Genomic DNA, 16,089 nt, shown 5'->3' with positions numbered 1-16,089 from the left:
TCTTATTTGAAGTGTCCATAGTGTGCAGGGAGAAGCAACAGCTGTGCAGACCCCCAGGAGTCTGAGAAACATGGCCAGAGGCTAGAGCTGGCTGGGCTGGAGCCAGTCAGTCAGTCAGTCAATCGTATTTATCGCCTACTGTGTACTCCCCTTTCCACTCTGCCAGAGCTTGGAAGAGTACAATACAACATAAACAGACACATTCCCTGCCCACAACAAGCTTAAGGTCTAGAGAAGCAGCGTGGCTCAGTGGAAAGAGCCCAGGCCTGGGAGTCAGAGGTCATGGGTTCGATTCCCAACTCTGCCCCTTGTCAGCTGTGTGACTGTGGGCAAGTCACTTCACTTCTCTGTGCCTCAGTTCCCTCATCTGTAAAATGGGGATGAAGACTGTGAGCCACACGTGGGACAACCTCATTCCCCTGTATCTCCCCCAGCGCTTAGAACAGTGCTCTGCACGTAGTAAGCGCTTAACAAATACCAACATTATTGTTATTATTAATATAGAGGAGCACTATATTACTGTGATGCACTGCGATGACCAATATCTAGCAGGTGGCCTGAGGTTAACATCCCCAGAACTGAAATACGAGGGATAAGAGACCCTGCAGGTGATTGCCCCTGGACCTCTGTGTCCCTGCTAACAGGAAATGAGTATGAAGTGGCCCTCCCCCGGGAAAATCCTAAACCTTCTCGTCTTCCTGTCCACCTTGTCTTCCTGTCCACCTCCACAGGTGCCTTTCTCCCCCACAGCGACAGAAGACAGAGTCCCTGGCCCCTCCATCTAACCACCTATCAATAATGACAGTTATTGTATACCTGAAGTACTCACTATGTACCAAGAACTGTACTAAGCACTCAGATAGATACAAGATAATCAGGTCGGACACATTTCCTATCCCACATGGGGCTCACAATCTAAAGAGTAGAGAGAACAGATATTCCATGATAGATAGGAAACTAAAGCAAAGTTAAGTGACTTGTCCAAAGTCACATAGCAAGCAAGTGGAGGAGCCAGTCAATCAATCATTGGCATTACTTGAACATTTTGGACTGAAATGCAGAGAAACAGAGTGGCTTAGTGGAAGGAGCACTGGTTTGGGAGTCGGAGGTCATGGATTCTAATCTCGGCTCCACCACTGATCAGCTTTGTGACTCTGGGCAAGTCACTTGACTTCTCTTTGCCTCAGTTACCTCATCTGTAAAATGGAGATTAAGACTGGGAGCCTCACGTGGGACAACCTGATCACCTTGTATCTACCCCAGCACTTAGAACAGTGCTAGGCACATAGTGAGCGCTTCACAAATGCCATCATTATTATTATTAAACCCAGGTCCTCTGACTCCCAGGCCTGTGTTCTTTCTACTCTGCCAGGCTGCTTCATCTGGTTTGCTGAACGGAGCTTCCTCTAATGTCACCTTAGAGAAGGAGCATGGCCTAGTGGATAAAGCACGGGTTTGGGAGTCAGAAGGATCTGGATTCTAATCCCGGCTCTGGCACTTGTGTGCTGTGTGACCTTGGGCAAGTCATTTCACTTCTCTCAGCCTCAGCTATCTCAACTGTAAAATGGAGATTAAGGTTGGGAGTCACGTGCAGGACATGGACTTTGTCCAGCCAAATTAGTTTCTATCTGCTGCAGCATTTAGAACAGTGCTTGACACACAGTATATGCTTAACAAATACCACCACTATCATCATTATTATTATTATTATTACATCCCATGCAGTGCAGCTGTCTGGAGCAGGGGATGGAGAATGAGGATGGGGGGCAAGGAGCTTCTTCAACCAAACTCCAAACTGGATCCAGACTCTCCAACTCTCCTCCTCCCACCCCGGTTTCCTGGGGGAGGGAGGGCTCAGTCCGGAGAGACCAGTGGCCAGCAGGGGCCATGGGGCCTGGCCCCACACCAGTAGGGATAATGGATTTATTTCCCCTATGAAGATGCTTGGGCGGCTGAGGAGGGAGTAGTAGGGAAAAGGGGCCTGCAATCTCAACCGTGTCCAACCTTTATTCATTCATTCATTCAATAGTATTTACTGAGCGCTTACTATGTGCAGAGCACTGTACTAAGCGCTTGGAATGTACAAATCGGTAACAGATAGAGACAGTCCCTGCCCTTTGACGGGCTTACAGTCTAATCAGGGGAGAAAGCCAATAACAATAGCAATAAATAGAATCAAGAATCAAGAACCTGATTAACTTGTATCTACTCCAATGCTTAGGACAGTGATTGGCGCATAATAAGCGCTTAACAAGTAACATCATTATTTATTTTCATGGGGTACGAGAAGCAGCACGGTGTAGTGGATAGAGCACGGGCCTGGGAGTCAGGAGGTCATGGGTTCTAATCCCGGCTCTGCCACTTGCCTGCTGTGTGATCTTGGGCAAGTCACGTCGTTTCTCTGGGCCTCAGTTCCCTCATCTGTAAATTGGGCATTGAGACTGTGAGCCCTATGTGGGACAGGGACTGTGTTTAACCCGATTTGCTTGTAGCCATCCCAGCGCTTAGTACAGTGCTTGGCACATAGTAAGTGCTTAATAAGTGCAATAATAATAATTATTATTATTACTAACTCCCCAGTCAACTCCTTCCATGCCTCTTTCTCTTCCATTTAAGGCCCCCACTTGCCACCTCCCCTTCAGAAATGCCCTTCCTGCTCCTCTCCCCTAAACAACCTTAGACAGAGAGCCCCTCCGCCCCACCAAGTGCAGGAATCCCAGTCTCCCATTCCTTCTGCGCTGGGTGGTACAAACATAGGCGGTCTGGGTTCCAGCTCCAACCCACGCTGAGTGACTTTAAAATGGTCACTCACCCTCTCTGAGCCCGACTTCCCTCCGACAGGAAGCAGAGATAATTTCCCCAAACTTCAGGGCCTGCACAGGGAAAGGGTAAAAACTGACTTCCTCAAATTCTCACTTCCTCCCTACCCGCCCCACCGATCACCCCGCCCCACAGCCTGACTTCTTTTAGGTTCAGTCTAATTTCTCTCGGAGTGAGGGTCAAGGGTTCTCCCTTCCCACAGGGGCGGATTCCCACAGGGGCGGATGTACTGACTGGGAGGAGACTGCTGGTGCTGCTGCTGCTCTTGTGAAGTGCTGTTGTGCTCAGCCCCTAATTCATGGCAGGAGGAACAGGCAGGGCCAGAAATTCTTCAGAACTGTGTAAACAATTTGTGGGAGACTCCTAATTGGGGGCAGGGGAGGACAGGGGAGGGGAGGATGGAATGTTCCTTCATTGTCCTCATCTCCCTCCTCCTCCTCCCGCTCCTTCTCCTAGGCCATCCAGGCCAGCCCACTGCCTCCAAATCACTGGTGGCCGGTCCCTACCCTCCCCAAGACAGGCCATTTTATCCGTCTCTCATGATCCTTCTGAGGAGAATTCAGAGCCTCTCGGCACCAGTGTGGACTAAGGAAATTCTGTTCTACCCTAAGTCCCCTGGCTGCAACAGAAGCTTCCTTGGGGTATCAGGAGAGCGCCGCAGGAAGTGCCCCCATGGGCTCCAGAAGAGCCAGGTCAAGGGAGCAGGAAGTGGGTGGATGCAATGCCGTTGGAACTGCTGATCCATTTTCCTGCTGCCTCCACACAAGGAGGGTGAAGGGGCAGCAGGGAGGGTTTGCAAGGCAGGAGGGGAGGGGGGGAGGGAGCGTGTGCTGGGGCAGAGAAGGGATTCACCTCGCCTACATCTGAGGGGGTGGGGCTGGAGGGAGATTTGGGGTGTTGCTAGCCCCTGGTCTGCTGGGTGACAGCAGGGTGAATCACCACCCCTCTCTGGGCCTGAGGTGAGAGACTGAAGTGAGAAGCTTGGGCTCATCAGACAGCCTGAGGGAGGGAAGGGCAGTGTAGTCAACAGCAGCAGGAACAGTGGTCCTATGGGGCTCTGGAGCCCCAAGACCCCTTGCCTTCCCCGCCCACATCAAGACCCTCAAGCGATCTCTGACTCTACTCCCACCAACCAACCCCAAACTAAGGGGTTCTCTAAGATCATCTTGCCTATCCCCCGCCTGCAGGTGGGGCAGGAGCCGAACTGTACACTCCAAGCACCGAACTCTACACTCCAAACACTTACTACAGTGTTCTGAACCCAGTAAGCGCTCAATAAATATGATTGAACGAACGAGTGAATGAGATAACCCCCCTCCACCCCCGGAGAGACAGGCCTATTTCTTGGAAGTTTCCAGGAACTGGAGCAGAAGGTATCCTCCTCAACCCACCACCCCTGCCTTGATGCCCTCTACTCATCATTCAGCAAAGTTGCCACTTCTCTAACTTCACCAGAAACTTTTGAAAACTTCAACAGGTGACAAAATAGTAAGCACTCAATAAATACTATTGAATGAACGAATGAAGTATTTCATGCTCACAAAAGAAGGGGAGACAGAGGCCCAGAAAGATGAGGCGATTTTCCCGAAATCACATAGCAAGACAGGGCGTAGCTGGGACTGGAGCCTCCTTGGCCAGCCCCCAGCCCCAAGCTCTGTGCCCTCCGTTGTGCAGCCCGGCCGGTTCCGGCGGACCCTGAAGAAACAGGCCCCGGTGGTCAGAGTTGGGATCTAGAAACGGCTCTAGTGATACGCTGGATCCGGGGGAAGACGGGAGACAGACACTCAAGCCTGAACCCAAATCCCCCCTGTAATCCCCCAACGGCCTCCCCGGGCCCCCCAGCCCTGACTCTAACCCCTAGGACCCACCGCACCACCAGGCCGGCTCTACTAATAAAAATTCAAACACCGAAAACTTTTGACTCTCTCCCACTTCAAAACCTTACTGAAGGTACATCTCTTCCAAGAGGCCTTCCCTGACTAAGCCCTCCTTTCCTCTTCTCCCACTCCCTTTTGTGTTTCGCTCTGACTTGCTCCCTTTATTCATCCCCCTTCCCAGCCCCACAGCATTTTATGTCCATATCTGTAATTTATTTATTTATATTAATGCCTGTCTCCCCCTCTAGATTGCAAGCTCATTTACATGGGGAGGGACAGATCGGGGAAGAGATGGAGAGAGGGAGAGACGGAGGCAGAAATGAGGTCCAGAGAGATGGAGACAGAGGTAGGCAGACAGAGGGAGAGGCCCCCAGAGACCCACCTCCATGCTGAGATACAGAGACATCTCCATTAGTTCTGCTTCCAAGTCCCCTTGAGAGCAAATGGGGAGTGGCAAAATTACATCCCTTTCCTTCCTACTATTATTGCCCCAACAGACAAACAGGCAAAGAAGGACAAAGAGACTGAGTGAAAACAGACAAAGAAGTGGCCAGTCAGAGACGTAGAGGGACAAAGAAAAACAGAGATGGACAGAGAGATGAATGGGCAAAAGCAGAGATGGCTGGGTGATAGCGACATAGACAGATTCAGACAGAGAGATGGAAAGACAAAGAGACGAACTAGCGGAAGCAGGGGCAGAAAGAAGAACAAATGGACAGAAAGAGGTGGATGGACAGAGAAAGGCAGATAGAGACAGACAGTCAGAGTTGGACAGAGAGAGGCAGAGACACAGACTGGGGCCCACTGTCCCAACCTGGCTGGGACTGGGATCTCACTACTCTCCTACTACAACCTAGCCGGCACACTTCGCTCCCCTAATGTTAACTTTCTCACTGTACCTCGATCTCGTTATCTCGTTGCTGACCTCTTGCCCACATCCTGCCTCTGGCCTGGAACATCCTTCCTCCTCATATCTGACAGGCAATTACTCTCTCCTCCTCAAAGCCTTATTGAAGGCCTATCTCCTCCAAAGGGCCTTCCCTGAGTAAGCCCTCCTTTCCTTTTCTCCCACTCCCTCTGCATCGCCCTGACTTGCTCACTTTATTCATCCCCCCTCCCAGTCCCACAGCACTTATGTACATATCTGTAATTTTATTTATTTATATTAACGTCTCCCCCTCTAGACTGTAAGCTTGTCGTGGGCAAGGAATGTGACTGTTATAGTGTTATATTGTATTCTTGCAAGCGCTCTACACACAGTGCTCCGTAACAGTACTCTGCACACAGTAAGCACTCAATAAATACAAATGACCGACTGACTGACCAACAGCCCCCATCAGGCTGGGATCCGCTGCCCCTCACAGGTCGGTACCCACCGCCTCCACATGGGCAGGACTGGGACCTCGTTACTCTCCTTCTACAGCCCGGCCCACACACTTCACTCCTCTAATGCTAAACTCCTCACTGTACCTCAGTCTCATCTATCTCGCTGTCGACCTCTCGCCCACATCCTGCCTCTGGCCTGGAACGCCCTCCCTTCTCATATCCACAGACAATGACTCTCCCCCACTTCAAAGCCTTACTGAAGGCACATCTCTTCCAAGAGGCCTTCCCTGACTAAGCCCTCCTTTCCTCTTCTCCCACTCCCTTTTGCGTCACTCTGACTTGCTCCTTTTATTCATCCTCCTTCCCAGCCCCACAGCACTTTATGCTCATATCTGTCATTTATTTATTTATGTCTGTCTCCCCCTCTAGATTGTAAGCTCATTGTGGACAAGGAATGTATCTTTTATATTGACAGACTGTACAAGAGCTTAGTACGGTGCTCTGCACACAGTAAGTGATCAGTAAATATGATTGAGTGAACCGGCACCCCCACAGACCAAGATCCACAGCCTGTGCTGGACAGATACCAGTGGCAAAAAGAACATCAGAGAAAGTGTACTATTTGCCCTAGGTCACACGACAGAGTGCACTGGCCTGTAGGAGCCTATACCTTATACCTTCTCTAAATCCAATCACTCCACACTAACACTCTCTCTGGGAACCAGTACCTCCCCCTCAAAAAACCTGCTCTTCACCCCAATCCGCTTCAGGAAATCTCTGAGGAGCCCATTCCTGAGGAGCCCATCCCTCATTGAGGCTTAAGTCACAGCCTCAGGGAGAAAGCGCCAACCAGGGAAGAGAATGGTTTGGGCACAGATGTGGAGAGTGAGAACATCTGGATGTGGCTGTGAACGATCATAACAATAGTGCATTGGATCGGTGTGCTAAGCACTGAGGTAGATGCAAGTCAAGCAGGTTAGATACAGTCCCTGTCCCACATGAGGCTCACAGTCTAAAGGGGAGGGAGAACAGGCATTGAATCCCCATTTTACTGATGGGGAAACAGACACGGGGAAGTCAAGTGATTTGCCCATATTCACTCAGAGCAAGGAAGTAGCAGAGCTAGGATTAGAACCTAGGTCTCCTGACTCTGAAGCCTTGGCTCTTCCCACTAATAATAATGGTGGTATTTGTTAAGCACTTACTATGTGCAGAGCACTGTTCTAAGCACTGGGGGATACAAGGTGATCAGGTTGTCCCACGTGGGGCTCACAGTTTTAATCCCCATTAAAACAGATTAGGGAACTGAGACACAGAGAAGTTAAGTGACTTGCCCAAAGTCACACAGCTGGCAAGCGATGGATCTGGGATTCAAACTCATGACCTCTGACTCCCAAGCCCGGACTCTTTCCACTGAGCCACACTGCTTCACTAGGCCATGTTGCTTTCAATACGGATTAGAATACGGATCAGGACACAGATAAAGATGTGGATGCAGTCATGAACATGGAGAGAGGAGGGGGCAGGACGGTGACAGATGCAGACAGGGGCATAAGTCCGAATAGGGATGTGAGCGCAGATAGGGGCACGGAGAGCAACTTGAACATGAACACAGATGCAGAAGTGGGCATGGATGGGGACGGATGTAGACGCAGATGTAGGCCCGGACCCAGACATGGGCACAGATACGGACATGGATAGGGACACAGACGTGGGCATAGATATGAACATAGATGCGGATACAGATATGGGCACGGACAGAGATGCAGATGTGAACACAGGTGCAGGGGTGGGCATAGATGGGGACAGATATAGACACAGATATGGGCACAGAAAAGGATAAGAGAAAAGATATGGACATGGGCATGGATAAAGACACAGAGATGGGCAGGGATAAATTCACAGTTATGGATACAGATATGTGCAGGGTATGAATATGAATGTGGAATTGGTTCAGGATGTAGACACAGACCTGGCCACTGGCATTAATACGGGCACAGATGCTAGCACCAGCACTGGCTTGGACATAGCCCTGGGCACAGACAGTATTATGGGCATGATACGGATGATGATGATGACATGGGTATTTGTTAAGTCCTATGTGCCAAGTACTATAGTAAGCACTGGGGCAGATACAAGATAATCAGGTTGGACAGAGTCCCTAACCCACATGGAGATAGAGCATGGGCCTGGGAGTCAGAAGGACCTGGGTTCAAACCCTAGCTCTGCCACATGTCTGCTGTGTGACTCTGGGCTAGTCTCTTCACTTCTCTGGGCCTTGGCTACCTCATCTGTAAAATGGGGACTAAGACAGTGAGCCCCATGTGGGACAGGGACTATGTCCAACTCGATTTGCTTGTATCTACCCCAGTACTTAGTACAGTACCTGGCACATAGTAAGCACTATGAAGAATACCATGATTATAATCATAATTATAATATATATTATATAATTATATTATTGATATAGTATATATTTATATATACAGTATATATAGTATATGCACTGCATATATTATAATACAATTAAAATAATGATTACTGTTATTAATGATAATAATAAAGGAGCAGAGCATAATACTGAACTGGGAAAAGAGTAGACAGGTGGGAATTAGATACAGACAATTGTGGATACAAATATGGACAGAGACCAGCATGTAGACCTAGACCCAGACCTGGACATGGTCCAAGATGTGGATAAGGAAATGACCACAGACTAAGATGTGGCCGTGGCCACAGACGTGGATAGAGGTTGTGTTTGTGACACAGATGCTGACACAGACATGGCCACAATCCAGGACGTGGACTTGGACATAGACCAGGACAGACTGCAAGCTCGTTTTGGGCAGGGAATGCGTCAACCATTGCTGTTATACTGTAGTGTTGTGCTCTCCCAAGGACTTCATGCGGTGCTCTGCACACAGTAGATGCTCAATAAATACGGTTTGAATGAATGACTAATTACAACTGATTGACTGACAAGGACACAGACAAGACCACACACCAGGATGTGGACACAGATGGGGTCACAGATGTGGACAAGAGTATGGGTACCAATCTAGACATGGAGGAGCTATGGATGCAGCTGTAGATTTGGCTACTGAATCAGATGAGGAGGTGGATCCGAAGGTTCAGAGAGCAAGACCATTTGAACTCCCACCAGCATGAAATCGGGCCTATCAGCCCATGCTGACCACTCCGGCTAGTGACCAGAAACGCCCTTCTCAACCGGCCCTGACTCTGACTGGGCCACTCGTTTGGGGCAGGGAAAGTATCTGTTTATCATTATATTGTACTCTCACAAGTGCTTAGCACAGTGCTCTGCACACAGAAATGGCTCAGAAAGTACAACTGACTGACTGACTCTCAACCCCCAATGCTCCCTACCATTCAATCAATCAATGACATTTATCGAGTGCCTACCATGTGCAGAATATTGTACTAAGCACTTGGGAAAATAATATTATAATAGCGTTAGTAGACACAATTCGTGCCCAAAAGGAGTTTTCAGCCTCTTGGGATAATAAGACATTAAAATGCGTTACAGTAGAGAATAAGGATATTGATCTTAGTACTGTGGGGCTGGGGTATCAAAATTACTGTTGCATTCTCCCCTTACTCACTTTTTACTTTGCATTTTCCTCCCTTTCCCCACGGCTTCCCTGTGGCCCCCTCCCTCCCTGCACCCCTAAATCTGTCCCCACTCCCATTGATGTCTGTATCCTCCGGCTCTATACTGTGAGCCCATTGTGGGCAGGGATTGTCTCTATTTACTGTACCGTACTTTCCAAGCACTTAGGACAGTGCTCTTGAAGTGGTCAATAAATACGAACGAATGAATTGTTTCCCCATCTCTCATCTCCCAACCAACCGGGATTTTTTTTCTTTTTTACTTTTCCTGGTCATTGCCACACCTGTCCCCTTTCCCACCTTGCAGACCCCACCCATCCACCCCAGGATTACCAAGCAGGCTCGGATAGTGGAGGTGAGGGGGTGGGGGGACGTGGAATGGGAGAGTTGCCCCCCTCCCAGACTTCGTCCCATCGGGCTCCAGCTCCGGCGGGAACGTGGGACTTTGACAGTCCCAGAGGAGGGGGCTTCCAGCTAGGAAAGGGGCTAGCCAGACCCCTATCTGTGCTGGATGAGGAAGGGAGAGGAAGGGGCCATGGGAGCTGAGGGGACACAAGGAAAAAACTTAAAGGCTGCTGAGGATGGGGGCAGGGGACTGTGGGCCACAACATTTTAAAGAGTGGCGGGGAGGGTAGGGGGGCTTCTATGGCCGCCTGCTTGGGATTCCCAGCAGAGAAAGACAAGACAATCTCACTTCTACTAGCCTTCAAGGTGGCCAGTTGATCCGGGCAGATCAGGAGCAGGAAAAGGTCACATGAGGTCAAGAGAAGGCAGGACAGCAAGGGCAGGGCAGTGAGGCAGCTATGTACCCTGCTTGCAGGGCCTGGTTCAGACTCACCCACTGCCACCATTCCCGGCCCCCTGCCCCGACTCATGCCTTGAGGGGTGTCAGGGTTTGTTGGTGTATGGGAGTGGCCCAGGGTTTTGGTCAGGGTTGTGAGCGTTTTGGGGGTATGTAAGTGTGTCGGGGGGGGGGGGGGGGGGTGTTTGTTTATACAATGCATGTGTCCTGGAAGCTGTAGGTGTCCTGGGGTGGGTAAGAATGTCTTCAGGATGGGTAAGAATGTCTTCAGGGTGGGTGAATGTTTTGGGGATGGGTAGGGGGTCCTGGGGAGTGTACTGTCTTGGAATGTGTAAATGTGTTAGGGTTAGTGTGCCAAGGTGTATGTGTTCAGTTTAGTGTGCCAGGGGTTTATTAATAATAATAATAATGGTATTTGTTAAGCACTTACTATGTGCCAAGCACTGTTCTAAGCTCTGGGGTAAATACAAGGTAATCAAGTTGTCCCATGTAGGGCTCACAGTCTCAATCCCCATTTTACAGATGAGATCACAGAGGCACAGAAAAGTGAAGTGATTTGCCCAAGGTCACACAGCAGACAAGTGGCAGAGCCATGTCCTCTGACTCCCAAGCCCAAGATCTTGCCACTAAGCCATGCTGCTTTGTGGCCCAGGGTGTGTGGGTGGGGGGGGTGGGGGGCGGGGAGAGGGCATGGGGGCGTCAGGGTGTCTGTCCTGGGGTATGTGTGTTAGGGTATGTCATGGCGTGTATTAGGGTCAGAGCGCGTGTTACAGTTATTATGTCAGGGTGTGTGTGTGTGTAGGGTTAGTATGTATTAGGGTCAGAGTGTGTGTTGCAGTTAGTGTGTGTGTGTGTGTGTATTAGGGTTAGCTGGCCAAGGTGTGTGTCAGGGTCAGGGTGTGTGTATGTTACCGGTCCAGGGAATGTGTGTGTCCTGGCAGGAGTGTGTGCGTTAAGGTTAGTGTGTCAGGGTCAGAGTGTGTGTCACTGTTAGTGTATCGGGGAGTGTGTGTGTTAGGGTTAGTGTGCCAGGGAATGTGTGTGTCCCGGAGGTGGGTGTGTGGGTGTGGGTGTCCCGGAGTGGGAGTGGGTGCCTGCCTCGATGAGGGGGCCGCCGGGGTGGGCAGTGTCAGGGCCCGAGGGCCCGGGGAACCGCATCCCTCTGGGCCCCGGGCCGGGCCCAGCCATCCCTCCCCCCCCCAACCCCCCGACACACAGACGGACGGACGGACGGCCAGAACCCCCCGATGGCCCCCCTCTCACCTGGTCCCTTTGTCGCCCATGGTGGCCGGGGCCGGGCGGTCCTCGGCGACGTCGGTGCAGCCCAGCGGGCGCTCCCGCCGGACGTCCAGCCGCCCCCCACCCCCCTCCACGGACCCCCCGTCCAGCCGCCCGCCGGGGGGCTGCAAGGCGGGGGCCGCGCGGGACAAGCTGCGGGGGCGAGGCGAGGCGAGGCGAGGCTCGGGGGCGCTCAGCTCAGCTCCTCTCCTTCCTCCTCCTCCGCTCAGCTCAGCTCCGCCCCGCCTCTCCCGCAGCTGCCCTTTGTCCGGGCCGGGCCGGGCCGGAGCCGGGCCACCAGCTAGAGGAGACACCTTAGTGTCCGCCTCTTCCCGGCTGGGAGCGTCGGGATCCAGCGGCCCGGCCCTGCGGGGTGGGGTGGGGGGCGGGGACAGGAGACCCCGGCCCGGCCCGGCCCGGCCCGGCACGGCCCGGCCCGGCCTGGCCCGGCCCAGCACGGCCCCAGCCGGGGGCGGGGGACAGGGGGGAGGGAGACGGGGAATTGGGCGGGGGGGGGGGGGGGAGGCAGAGGTGAAGGAAGGGGGAGGGAGAGAGGAGGAGGAGGAGAGTTGGGGGGGGAGAGGAGGGAGAGGAGGAGGGGGGGGGGAAAGAGGAGGAGAGTGGGGAGGGGGGAAAAGAGGAGGAGAGTGGGGAGGGAGACAGGATGAGAAGGAGAGTGGCAGGGGAGGAGGAGGGAGAGGAGATTGGAGAGGGAGAGAGGAGGAGGAGGGAAGAGGGGAGGAGAAGGAGAGTGGGGAGAATGGGGAGGGGGAAGGAGATAGGAGGAGGAGGAGAAGTGGGGAGGAAGAGCGAGAGAAAGGCAGAGGTGAAGGTCGGGGGAGAGAGGAGGAGGAAGAGGAGAGTGGGGAGGGGAATGGAGATAGGAGGAGAAGTGGGAAGGAAGAGGGAGAGAAAGGCAGAGATGAAGGTGGGGGGAGAGGATGGAGGAGGAGGAGAGTGGGGAGGGGGAAGGAGATAGGAGGAGGAGGAGAAGTGGGGAGGAAGAGGGAGAGAAAGGCAGAGGTGAAGGTGGGGAGAGAGGAGGAGGAGAGTGGGGAGGGGGAAGGAGATAGGAGGAGGAGGAAAGTGGAGAGGGGGAAGGAGATAGGAGAAGGAGAAATGGGGAGGAAGAGGGAGAGAAAGGCAGAGGTGAAGGTGGGGGGAGAGAGGAGGAGGAGGAGAGTGGGGAGAGGGAAAGAGAGGGCAGGGAGAGGTTGACCAGAGGGCTGTAATCCGGGGATTGGTGTGTGTCCCAGAGGGAGGGAGTTATCAGTTTTGATGATGCGATTAGAGATGTGATCAACCTCCTCTATAATTACATTCTCCAGCCGCCATGGAGGCCCACCCAAGCTGGGGTTATGGCTGGGATGTAATTACCGTAATTAGAGTAATTTCATTTAGACGGCGAGGGTGGTCCAGGGGTCAGAGCAGAGATCTGGGGAGCCTGGGGCTGGACTCCTCGCTGACTGAGGGATGGAGGACAGGGACCCTCCTGGCCTTCAGATTTTCCCATCCATTAAAGGGAAAGAGGACAGTCGGTGCTTGATTATCCACCCAAGTGAATTATCTGCAGGTCAATAAAATCTCACCCTGTAAATTAGTTTGAGCTCTGGCTTCCTTCCTTTCTGTGGACTCCCCGAATTGCTAAGGGTGGATCTCCTCTCACTCCCCCGACCCAAAGAAGCTAGGCCCAAGGCCTAGACTGGCCCAAATTGCTCCCCTGGGTACTTAGACCAGCCTGGTGCTGCTAATCCCTGGGGCCCAGGCTGGCCTGGCACTGCCCCCCCCTCCTGGGATTCAGATCAGCCTGACACTACTCCCCCAGACCCCCGTCCCCAGACCACCTGGGTGCTGCTCCCCCAGGGGCCCAGATTGGCCTGACACTTCCCCCCGCCCCGGGGGACCCAAACTGGTCCAGTACTGCTCCCTCCGGTCCCCACTTATGGGGCACTGCTCCCCCCAGGGGCCCTGGACCAGCCCAGTGCTGCTTGCCCCAGGCCCAACCCTCCCATTGCTGCTCCCCCGGGGCCAAACTGTCCAAGTGTTACTGCCCCAGGGCCCTGCCCAGACAGACACTGCTCCCCCCAGGGCCCAGAGTTGCCCAGCACAGCACCTCCAGGGCCCAGCCCAAACAGGCACCGCTCCCCCCGGGGCCCAACCGGCCTGGTGCTGCTCTCCCCAAGGCCTAAACCAGAACTGATGCTGCTCCCCCAGGGACCACCCATCCACTGCCCAGGACATTTTGCGGGTAAGCGAACCTGCCCTCTCACCTGGAGCTCAGTGATGGGTTCTGTGTGTGGCTTAGTGGACAGAGCATGGGCTTGGGAGTCAGAGGACATGGGTTCTAATCCCGTTCTGCCATTTGTCTGCTGTGTGACCTTGGGTAAGCCACTTAACTTCTCTGTGCCTCAGTTACCTCATCTGTAAAATGGGGATTAAAACTATGAGCCCCACATGGGACAACCTGATTACCCTGCCTCTACCCCAGCGCTTAGTATAGTCCTTGGCACATAGTAAGCACTTTAACAAATACCATTATTATTATTAATTATAATAATTAACAATTAATTCTGTAAGCACCATCCCCTTGGGGGAGGGAAGGGGTGGGAGAATCCAGTGTGGGCAGTGGCACAAAGAAGCAACCCTGAGGTGTCAGGGACGGGGACAGAGGGGCAAAGACAGGAGTGAGTTACCAGGAACCTCAAGGTCTTCTCTAACACCTTCTCTCCCACATCCATCTCGGGGGTGGGGAGGAGAATTCACAACGCTGCCTCGAAGTTCTTCCTGGTGTCTGCCCTCAATCCCTCCAGCTGCAGCTTCTCCCTTGTGCTTTAGATGGGAGTCCGGGTCACCCCAACACAGGATACAAAGCTCAAACAGAGTGTGGGTCAGCCTCTGGAGGGAGACGCCAGGCTCAGTCTGGCCTGGGTGGAAGCTGGACGCCAGGACTTGGGTCTGACCCCTGAGGGTAGCTGGACCAAACTTCAAGGATGGACACACAGTCAGACACACACACACAAACACCCCAGCCCCCTACCCCACCAAGGTCCCCAGAGGAAAGAGACACATCCTGGAGGCCTGGGCCGGGGAGGTGGAGGCAGAAGGGTGGACAAAAATGACTTCCCATGGCCACTTCAAGCTCAGGAGGTCCCAGCAGCCCAGCCTGTCAGCAGCCCCTGTTCCCCACTGCCTATGTGTTGTTTGTGTTTAGTTTCCGTAGGGAAACACAGGCAAACAGAGCCCAGTAGCTATAGCAACAAGGAGTCGGAGCTGAAGCCGGAGCCAGGGAGAAAGGGGGGAGGCGGAATCTGCCTCATTTCCTGCGTCCTGGAGCTGGACGCTCGTCCCCCCTCCTTTCCTCAGGCCAGCTGCTCTTGGCCACTAGCTCTGACTATCCGGGGGGCAAAGGGAGCTGCCCTTCATGGGTCCAGACTGAAAGAGAAAGAGGGAGAATGTGGAGGGGAGGGAAGGGTGGCCCTGGTCACTCAGAAGAAAAGTCAGATGATCATCTGTGGATACTCCTGCTGGAAAGGGATGGACCCGAAATCCCTGCGGGCCTGGTGCTGGGCTGGGCTGGGCTGGGATGGAGATGGGGATGGGGCTGGGCTAGAGCTGAAGGGTGGGGGTGGGATGAGGCTAGGACTCTTATGTTGGTAACCCCCCAAGAGACAGGGACTGTGTTTTATTCTGTATACTCTCCCAGTTCTTAGTACAGTCTTCTCCTCGAAGATAGCACTTAACTGGGATAGGGCTGGGGCAGGGCTAGAGGTGAGGGTTGAGGTCTTCTATTCCCAGTCACTATTCATTCAATCATATTTATTGAGCACTTACTGTATGCAGAGCACTGTACTAAGCACTTAGAAAGTACAATTCAAAGCACTATCTTAGAGTCGTGCTGGGGGGGAAGGGGGCGGGGGGCAGGGTTTCCTGTTTCAGCAGGGAGGAAAAAGAAGGGGCCAAGGTGGCCAAATCCCATAAGGTTTTCCAGGTGATTCGACCACTGGCCAGTGATTTCCCAGACCCTGGTAGGAGAGGCAGAGTGAGGAACTGGTCTCTGGGGGTTCTGAGGGGAGTCACCCTCAAATTTCAGCTACAGAGGGAAACGCTGAGTCACCAGGAAATGGCCAAGTCTTACACACTGTTCCATCTGCCCTTTACTCCCCCAGTTCCCCATCTCTGAGAACAGCGAAACTGAGACGGTAAGGACAGGGGCCGTTTGAGGACCGTGTCCACCCACTAGCTGGATAGTCACTACCTCCCCCCACCAGCCCCTAAGTCCCCATCCCCATAGCATGGCATAGTGGCTAGAGGAGGGGCTTGGGTGTCAGAAGGTCTTGGGCTCTAATTTCCACTCTG

The 16,089-nt window shown here is 53.0% G+C and overlaps 1 protein-coding gene across 1 annotated transcript in view; it reads right to left on the bottom strand.

Moving 5' to 3' along the window:
• The window catches only part of ARRB1 (arrestin beta 1), a 54,988-nt gene extending 42,841 nt beyond the window's left edge, over positions 1 to 12,147 (bottom strand). The window contains exon 1 of the mRNA XM_029056687.2: positions 11,719 to 12,147. Coding sequence (XP_028912520.1) covers positions 11,719 to 11,738 — 20 coding nt within the window. The 5' untranslated portion in view covers positions 11,739 to 12,147. The remainder of the gene's footprint in view (positions 1 to 11,718) is intronic.
• Positions 12,148 to 16,089: the final 3,942 nt, after the last annotated feature.

The sequence above is a fragment of the Ornithorhynchus anatinus genome, chromosome 2 (genome assembly GCF_004115215.2).
Source record: "Ornithorhynchus anatinus isolate Pmale09 chromosome 2, mOrnAna1.pri.v4, whole genome shotgun sequence".
NCBI lineage: Eukaryota > Metazoa > Chordata > Mammalia > Monotremata > Ornithorhynchidae > Ornithorhynchus > Ornithorhynchus anatinus.
Note: the sequence above shows the minus strand (reverse complement) of the source record. Positions and strands in the feature narration are given on the sequence as shown.